Source organism: Orycteropus afer, unplaced genomic scaffold (genome assembly GCF_000298275.1).
Source record: "Orycteropus afer afer isolate SDZICR_OR568_19922 unplaced genomic scaffold, OryAfe1.0 scaffold00291, whole genome shotgun sequence".
NCBI lineage: Eukaryota > Metazoa > Chordata > Mammalia > Tubulidentata > Orycteropodidae > Orycteropus > Orycteropus afer.
In genome coordinates, this window is record NW_006921878.1 from 240,034 (window position 1) to 250,204 (window position 10,171).

Below are 10,171 nucleotides of genomic sequence, written 5' to 3' on the forward strand. Positions count from 1 at the left end.
CGGCGGGGAAGACTCCCAGGCCAGCTCGGCGGCGGGGCCCGTGGAGGCGGTGGCAGCGGCGGCGACGGCGACCAAGAGGCCGCGCTCCCGCTCCCGGCCGATTGCAAATGGTGGACAAGATGGCGGCAGGTCAGCTGACTCGGGCGCTCCAGAGAGCGCCGTCCCGCCCCCGAAGGCTTCGCCTCCCTGGGAAACCCCGCCCCTCCTACTAAGGGACGCCACGTTGCCCTGACGACGCTGGGCCGCCCAATGGAAAGGCGGGCCCCATCCCATCCTGCGGCTCGGCCCGCCCCCTCTGCTGTGGATCTTCCTTCTCATTGGTTAATGGCTTAAGAACTCCACCTCTCCGTTCCGGATTCTATCCACGCCCCCTGGGAGACCCGGCTCTGCCCCACCCCTCAGCTTAGTGACAGCGTGGGTGGGGCCTGCTGTAGGTGGGGCGCACACGTGGACCTGGCCAGCTACTTCCTGGAGAAAGATCCAGCGCCACCTCTTGTGAATCTTAAGCTGACGTTCCCTGCGAACTTCCAAACGCAAGGCTGCCACACAAAAATCCAGAAAATGCCATACAAAATTCTGTGACATGGGCAAGATAGAGATTAACTTCCCCACAGGACGAAACTGAGTCCCAGAGCGAGGACTCCAAAACATTCATTCAATAACCATTTATTGATGGTCTACTGGGTGCAAAGATCCCACTGTGAGGACTAAAGTATGCCTTACCCAAGCCATGTTATTTGTCATTGTCTCCAATGCATGCAAAAGCTGGACAATGAATAAAGAAGACAGAAGAAGAATTGATGCCTTTGAATTATGATGTTGGTGAAAAATACTGACTATACCATGGACGACCATTTGTCTTGGAAGAAGTACGTCCAGGATGCTCCTTAGAAGCAAGGATGGCAAGATATCGTCTCACATGCTTTGGGCATGTTCTCAGGAGGGACCATTCGCTGGAGAAGGACGTCATGCTCAGAGAGTCAGCTCTACGTGGTGCCCAGCTACCACTGCCAACCACTCAGAAAAGGGTCAGAATGGGAGCTCTGGTGGTGTAGTGCCAAGGCATTTGACTGCTAACCAGAAGGCTGGCGGTTCAAACCCACCAGCCACTCCTCGGAAGGAAGACTGGGCAATCTACTTCCACAGAGATACTGCCCCGGAAACCCAAGGAGGGGTCACTATGAATCAAATCAACTCAACAGCGGTGAGTTTGGTTTCAGTTTTTTTGGATAGAGTGGGGAAAACTATGGGACAAAACACAAAAACATTAAGAAAAAAAAAAAGACCAGGATTACTACTCTGATAGAGACTGGTGAAACCCCTGAGACTATGGCCCCTACTCATCCTTTGGACCTGGAACTGAACTCACTCTCATGGCTTCCAGCCAAACAATAGACATGCCTACAAGGTGAACAATTACACCACGTAGGTACACTCCTTAGAACAGACAACCGTGGGAGATCAAAAGGGCTGCATTTACACAGTGAGATACCTCAGAGGGCAGGAATGCAATGCATAGGAAAGAAGGACACAGAGAAGAAGTAACTACAGGGAGGAAGTGGGAAGAGAGTTATTACATTGTGTGGAATTGGAGTCAATGTCATGAGATAAAATGTGTATGAACTGTTGAGTGGAAAACAATTTACTCTAAACTTTCACCCACACACATATCACAATTTAAAAAAATAAAAACTACAGAATCAGTGAAAAAGAGGGAGACCCTTAAGGAGATGGATTGACACAGTGGCTACAAGAATGGGTTCAAACACACCTACTCTTGTGAGGATGCTGCAACATTTTGTGCTGTTGTACATGGGCCTGCTTTGAGTCAGAATTATCCCGGACACAGTGAGGGGCATGGACATACAGCAGTCAGTGAGGGTAAGATATCTGCAACATCCAACAGAGGTCTTATATCCAAGGTAAACGAAACAAAACTCCTGCAAATCATTAAGACAAACCTTTTAAAACATGGCAAAAGTTGAATATCACGTCATTGAAGAAGACCTCCAAATGGCCATTAAGTGTATGCTCGTCACAGACTGGGTTCTGAAGTAATGACTAGAAAGTCAGCTGTATTTAATGAGGATAGTAACTTTGCAAGGTGGAGACATACGGGCCAGAGTCAATGCCATGTGCGTCTCCCAAGCCTTACAGGCCAGGGGATTTTGTAGTAGTCTTTAAGGCTGTGGGGCACCTGATTCCAAAAGACCCTGTGCAGGCAGGTATTCATAAAATCCTGACCCTTTTGTGAAGGTCAGGAAGCAGAATAAGTTTGTGATAAACTCCTCAGCTTCCTCAGGCTGGATGCATGCACAGTCTGCTGTTTGCCTTTGGTTCGAGTCTTGCTCTCATCTTGGATTGGCCATCTTAGTTCATCGGGTGGCAAAGGAGGGCAGGGGTGTGTAGGCTCAAAACTGGTGAACGCTGGCCACAGATAGGGAGCTGCAAGACATCTCAAGAATGGCCTGTTATCAGGAAAGGCCACTTAAGTGGTAAATTTATATTTGCATTATTTCTTTGGCAATGTTTCTTCTTTAGTCTCATGATCTGAGGAGTGCAATTGCCCTGTCTTGTGAGCTGTTCCTATCTTAGTTTTATGATCTTAGGAATGTGATTGCAGGTGCAGGATTCTTACGTGATTATGGCTACAAGTAGCAGAGTAAGGCAGTGTTTAAACTGAACAAGATTAATATAGAACTCAGGATAGAACACATATTCATCTACCAAAAATTCCTACCTGTCTGTACTATTACACACTTATATGCTTATGTAGTAATAAGCTCTGTATTACCAGTTGTGGAAGCCCTGGTGGCATAGTGGTTAAAATGCTAAGCTGCTAACTGAAGGTCCATGGCTCAAACCCACCAGTCACTCTTTGGGAGAAAGATGTGGCAGTCCCTTCTGTAAAGACTGACAGCCTTGGAAACCCTATGGGGCAGTTCTACTCTGTCCTATAGGGTCACTGCAAGTCCAGATCGATTTGATGGCAATGGGTTTGGTTCTTTTTGGTTTATTGAGCATCTACTATGTGTTGGGCCACTGGAATACAGTACCAGAAGAAAAAAGTTGCCAATAACTTTCTTGTTCCTCCATTCTCTGTTGAAAGTGACCTTCCATTCATTATAAAAATTGTTATGTCTTGTACAAATAAGTATGGTCATTCCTACACTAGAAGGTCCAATAAGCAGCACCACAATAAATGGAGAAAAGTTTGAAGTTGTCTAAGATTTCACATTACTTGGTTCCACAGTCAACACCAATGGAAGCAGCAGTCAAGACATCAGGCAATGTATTGCATTGGGCAAATATGCTGCAAAAGATCTCTTTAAAGTGCTAAAGGGCAAAGATGTCCTTTGAAGACTAAGGTGAACCTGACCCAAGCCATGGTGTTTTCAGTCACCTCATATGCATGTGAGAGCTGGACAATGCGTAAGGAAGACCGAAGAAGAGTTGATGCTTTTTGAGTTGTGGTGTTAGTGAAGAATACTTCATGGACTGCCAGAAGAACAAAAAAATCTGTCCTGGAAGAAGTGCAGCTAGAATGCTCATTGGAAGCGAGAACGGCCAGACTTCATCTGACCTAATTTGGTCATGTTGTCAGAAGGGACCTGCAGAATGGGCAAGGAGGTCACCACATATTCTCACCTCCTAGAACCCCACAAGAGCAAGGCAGATCATCATCAATAGCCCAAGGCCTATTACTGCAAGACCAGACATGCTGCCTCCCTCCAGCCCTTTCACCAACTGTTCCTCCCAAAGCACCACCACCTCTCTCCTGGGTTTGATAATTCGTTGCAGTGGCCACACAGAACTCACAGATTATGAGGTTTATTAGGGAAGCACCAGGTTACAATTCAAGTTCAGAAAAAACACTCAGTCTCTCTCCCAGCTCACAGTCTCTCAGCCAAGTCTCTCACATTCTCTCCCCCAGCAGTGCATGTCCCTCGGTGTCTTACTCAGCAATGCGTGTCTCTTGCGTCTCTTTCAGTAGTGCATGTCTCTTTCAGCAGTACGTCTTCCTCAACCAGCAGTCAGAGAGAGTTCTGCCTCTAGGAGGCCTCCTTGTGAGCTTGATAGAGTGGCCAAACCAACCAATCATAACAACAGAATTCTAAGCACCTGAGAGTGAGCCCATAACATTGCATTGTGCCACGTCCAACAGAAATAACCCAGGTGGATAACATTTACAATCAGGAGCTCCTCAGTTGCTCATTCCACCACTGAGTTTACAATGACTTATGGGTAGAAAAGCCATACTAAGTAATTTACTACACTGCAGGACCATTCCCTCAAGAAGGATATCATGGTTGGTAAAGTGGAGGGTCAATGAAAAAGGGGGAGACCCTCAATGAGATGGAGTGACACACTGGCTGCAACTATGGGCTCAGGTATAGCAGGGATTGTGAGGCTGGCAAAGGACCGGGCAGTGTTTCATTCTGTTGTACATTAGGGCTGCTATGAGTTGGACCCTCCATGGCACCTAACAGCAAACAACAACATAAGGTCCAAGCAAATGGTGTGGAACAATTTTATTCTTTATAACATGGGATCACTGTGAGTCAGAATTGCTTGATAGCAATGGGCTTAGTTATTTTCAACACAGTTTTTCCACTAAGGTTTTCAGCAATAAAATTGAAGTTATTTTTTAAAGTTTAATAAATTGTCAGGTTTACTCTTGCATCCCTGACATTCTTTCAAGGATGGTAATAGTTGGCTTTAGCCAGATATTCATTTTCACACTTGGCTATTGGTTCATACTCAAAATGGTTTTAAGGACATCCGATGTGTGAATAGGAGCTCTGGTGGCATAGTGCCTAAGGCATTTGACTGCTAACCAGAAGGCTGGAGGTTCAAACCCCCCAGCCACTCCTCAGGAGGAAGATTAGGCAATCTACTTCCATAGTGATACCGCTTCAGAAACCTAAGGAGGGGTCACTATGAATCGGGTCCAACTCAATGGCAGTGAGTTTGGTTTGGTTTGGATGTGTGAATGTGCACACCTGTGTGCCCTCTGGGAAGACATGGACTCCAGGTGGCCTCACCACCTCCACCCCCAGCAGCAAGCCATGGAGCTGACTCCGTATTCCCTACTCCATTCCAGCCTGTCACCTCTGGGGACTGAACAAGGCCAACCCGACCTGGTATTGGAGGCCTTTGGGGTTTGGGTTGCCCTGTGGGCCGTGACGTTAAAGCCAGTGCAGTTAAGTGAATCAGAGCAGGTTCCTTCCTGTACTCCCCTCACCCCACAAGTTCTGGACTGGCTCCTTCTCTGGCCAGCCGGCTGCAAACACTGAAGCACCTCAGCTACGGGTGAGTAGTGCAGTACAGGTCCTGCAGGTTGGTGTGCATCTGGCTTGGGGGTAGCCACCCTAACACACCCCTGCCTATCAGACGCACCACCAGCTGGAAGCACCAGTATGACCTCTGGCCAACATGGGACCCTGTGACTCAGAAGGTAGTGTGCCCCTCAGCATGTGTTAGGCCAGCTGGGTGGGGGAGGCTGGACTGGGGCCAGATTTCACATTCAGTGCTTCCTTGGGCCCCTTCCCGCCTACACTGGACCGTTCGTGTCCCCCGGGTCGGCTCCTCCTTCTACTCATAGGTGAGGCGATGGCCGTGTAGCACCAGCAGGCTGTCAGAAGCTCCTCCAGCAGCATCTGAGCAGTGGGAAAGGAAGAGGCAAGGGGAGCTGCTCATACACTTTGGCCACTTTCCACTGGCCATACTTTGGTCGCTCAGCTACTCATAGCTTCAGGGGACATTGGAAATGCAGTCTGCTCCATGCAGCTACATACCAGGCTAGACTCCTATTACTAGGAAGGAGAGGAGATGCAGTAACGGTGGGCAGCACACACAGATGCCACATTCAAGGATCAGGTAGCCATGACTGGGCAGGTGGGTGGGATTCCATACTGTTACTGGGGTTGACCCAATGTAGGCCTTTGTGGGGTTCCCAGCAGGGGCAGACATCTGCTCAGGTGTGGTTTCACATCTGCCTGCAGGTGGCCTTGGTGCAGGAGGTATACCTGAACTTCTCAGCTCACTGGCTCAGGTGGTTCTTCACCCAGGATGGAGGCAACTGGAGCTGGAGGGGACGGTGGGGTGAGTGTCCTGCCTGGGGTAGGAATGGGGCAAGGCCAGGCCGGGTATTAGGTGAGGCGCATAACTGTGTGTTCCCATTGGGTACAGTGACAGCAGGGGGAGGGAGGTCATCTGTCACCATGACTGGATATGGGAAACAGATGGATATCTTCTGTACAGACAGAAATGGCTGTGACATCCTGAAGAGGAGATGGAGGTGGCTGGGGCTACTGAAGCCCTGGAGTGGTCTGTGGTGTATTGGCACCCAGGGGTGGTGGGGGCATTTCATGTCAGCGTGGGAGGGTGCCACTCTAACAGAAATACCACAAATGGGATGGCTCTAAGAAACAGGAGTTTAGGATTCAAAATCGAGTCTTGTCAGTAAGCACCACACTATTTCCCTCCAGCATCTTAGTGCTTGAAAAACTAGGTACAGCAGTTTGAATTAGGGATTTTGGTGCTCTGAACAGCTCACTGAGTCAGAGTGCACCAAATACAGAAGAGCAGAATAAGAGAAAAGCCACAGGGAGATTATTTAAGAAAGAGCTACCTGGTCGGAGGATGGATGAGCAGCCGAGAGAAGCCATTGGAAACTTCCCTGGGACAGTCACTGACTGGGGGGTGAGGACAGCCACCTGATATCCCCATGAGCCAGGAAAGAAGACACCCTATATCAGCATACCAGCAACCACACCAACATCCCAGCAAACAGCCCCAAGGATCTACCTCCAGCACCTGATTTTATCGGTAACTTGGGTCACCTAAGTGCAAATGGGCGCACACAGCACCACTGAAACCCAAGCGGAGAGCTCACTGGTGCTCCAGGAGGGTGAGCTCGTTCCCCCCTCATCGGGTCACTGAGTGGGCTTGGGTCAACCTGGGAGACATTGGGAGGCCTGTGCTTATCTTTGTCAGTGATATCAGGACCACAGATTACTAGCAGGCACTCTCCCGACTCCAGCACAGCTGAAATTGTGTACATCTTTGGCACCGCAGGTGGGCGGTATCACAGACAAACTCCCAAGCCATACGTGGTCTGGGAGAATTGCACCGGCATGGCAGGCAGACAGGGTGGAGAGAGAGGAATTTGAGGCTGAGTGCAGTCCTCCTGGGAATTTGCCTTTGATCGGCTTTTGGTGCCAAGGGGCCTTGGAAGCAGGGTCTTTGAGTGTGCCTGAGCCTGGTGGAAAGTGGCGACTCTCTAACAACAGGAATCTTTCCTGAGACTGAGCCGTGGACTTGTAAAAAACTACGTCATCAATAACAGCCCGCGTAAAGCCCTAGAAACCGACCCTAGCAACACCAAGCTTTCCTTCTTCTGCTCCCACCTTCTCTGCCAATAACTTCACTCATTCAATAGAAGAAACCATATTCAGCCAATTACCATAAAACCTCCGGCTTCAAACTCTAAACCCTCTTTATGACAAACAGAAACACATATTCACATTCCACACAGTGATTCCACCATCGCAAAGAAAACAGCAGAGTGACCCAACAAACCTGAATCAATAATAAAATAAAATACACCAGCTTCACCTTTTCAAAATATTAAAACATAAAACCAAGACAAAACAAATCAACATGTAACCAGCAGCTAAAGACAACCTCAAAATGTCTAGGAAACAACAGGCAACCTCAAATCAAACAAAAAACAGGACAAGGCATTAGAAGCAAAACCACAAACAAAGGTCTCATTATACATGGAGGAAGAGGAGGCAGTAGAATTATCTGAGAAGGAATTTAGAAGATAATGTTTATAGAGCTATACAAAAGCCTAAGGAAACCCCAAACAGAAACAAGGAGAACACAGACAGTTCCCTGGAGGAACTCAGGAAAATCACTGAGGAACAGAATATTAAGATTAATGCACAATCAGAACTCATACAAAAATAGCAGTTAGAAATGCAGAAAATGTCTATTGAAATGCAAACCATGAACACCAAAATGACAGAACTACACAACACAGTAGAAGCTCAAAAGAGCAGATTAGAACTGGCTGAAGAACGCATATCCCAACTAGAAGACAAATCCCTGGACACCAGCCTGTATGAAGAAAAATCAGAACAAAGATTTAAGAGAAATGAAGAGAGCCTAAGAATTATATGCAATGACATGAGATGAAACAATATAAGACTCATTGGAATTCCAGAACAAGAAGAGGTGAAAAAGACCACCGAGAAGATTGTGGAAGACCTGCTAGCAGAAAACTTCCCCCATATCACGAAGGAAGAAAATATATTTGTTCAAGAAGCTCATAGAACCCCACACAAGATTGACCCCAAAAGAAAAACACCGAGACACATTATAATCAAACTTTCCAAAACCAAAGACAAAGAAAACATTTTGAGAGTTGCCCGGGAAAAAAGAAATATTACTTATAATAATCAAACAGTTAGGCTGAGCTCTGATTACTCAGCAGAAACCATGCAGGCAAGAAGACAATGGGACAGCATACATAAAACTCTGAAGGAAAAAAACTTCCAACCAAGAATCCTAAATCCAGCCACATTATCCATAAAATATGAGGGTGAAATCAAGGCATTCTCAGATAAACAGAAATTAAGAGACTTTGTAAAAACCAGACCAACCCTACAAGAAATGCTTAAAGAAGTCCTACCAATAGTGAACCCACAAGAGAGATCAGCAAAACCAGGATATGTGACATCAACTCTAAAACCAAATCAGAAATAGATATTCATAATAAGACCATAAAACCTTCTACCTGAAAAACCAGGAACTCAAGCAGCACACAACAATAGCAACTAACCTATCAGAGGGAATAATACTTCTAGACACACACCCTCAAATGGAGAGGAAAACATGACAAAGTCTTTGCAGCATGCACTGTTCTAAAAATGTAGAGACAAGAATATACTCCAAGGTAACCACAGAGAAGAGTAACATCCTTCTAAGCAAATCCAGAAGGAAGGAAAACATACGGGCTTAATAAATACAAAACCAACTATAAAGAAGAAAAGGAAGAAAGCAATAGCCAACAAACTGAACTCAGCACAGAAATATACACGGACCAAGGAATCACCAACGACATGACAAAAAAACACAACAGAATGACACCAATCAACTCATACCTATCATAATTACACTCAATGTGAATGGACTAAATGCACCTATCAAGAGAAAGAGAGTGGCAGACTGGATAAGAAAAGAAGACCCATAGATATGCTGCATACAAGAGACACACCTTAGACACAAAGATAAAAACAAATTAAGAGTAAAAGGATGAAAAAGAATATACCAAGCCAATGGAAACCAAAAAAGGGCAGGGGTAGCAATTATGACTTCTGCTAAAATATACATTAAGGTGAAAAACATCGTAAGAGACAAGGACGGGCATTATATGATGCTGTAAGGGTCTATTGGCAAAGAAGAGGTTACAATATTGTCGTTGTTAGGTGCCGCTGAGTCATTTCCGACTCATAGCGACCCCACGCAAAGCAGAACGAAACACTGCCTGATCCCGCGCCAGCTCCATGATCCCTGCTATACTTGAGCCCATCATCACAGCCAATGTGTCAATCCATCTCTTTGAAGGCCTCCCCCTCTTTCGTTGACCCTCCACCCTACCAAGCATGACATCCTTCTCAAGGAATGGTCCCTTCTGACAACATGACCAAATAAGTGAGACAAAGTTTGGCCATTCTCACTTCCAAGGAGCATTTCGGGTGCATTTCCTCCAGGACAGATCTGTTAGTTCTTTCAGCAGTCCATGGTACCTTCAGCATTCTTTGCCAGCACCACAACTCAAAAGCATCAACTCTTCTTTGGGCTTCCTTATTCATTTCCAGCTCTCACATGCATACGAGGCGATTGGAAATATCATGGCTTGTCAGGCACACCTTAGTCCTCAAGGAGATATCCTTGCTCCTCAGCACTTGAAACAGTTCCTTCACGGTTGATTTTCCCTATGCTATACGTCGTCTAATGTCCTGACTGCTGCTTCCATTGGCATTGATTGTAGAACCAATGTCAATTTTTTGACAACCTCAATCTTCTCTCCATTTATTGTGATGCTGCTCATTGGTCCAGTTGTGAGGATTTTTGTTTTCTTTATATTGAGATGTAATCC

The 10,171-nt window shown here is 46.4% G+C and overlaps 1 protein-coding gene across 1 annotated transcript in view; it reads left to right on the top strand.

The window, feature by feature from the left end:
• Positions 1-10,171, top strand: part of LOC103205683 (complement C3-like) — a 215,899-nt gene that overhangs the window by 185 nt on the left and 205,543 nt on the right. Inside the window, exon 2 of the mRNA XM_042782324.1 lies at positions 20-129. Within this exon, the coding sequence (XP_042638258.1) occupies positions 20-129 (110 nt within the window). The remainder of the gene's footprint in view (positions 1-19; positions 130-10,171) is intronic.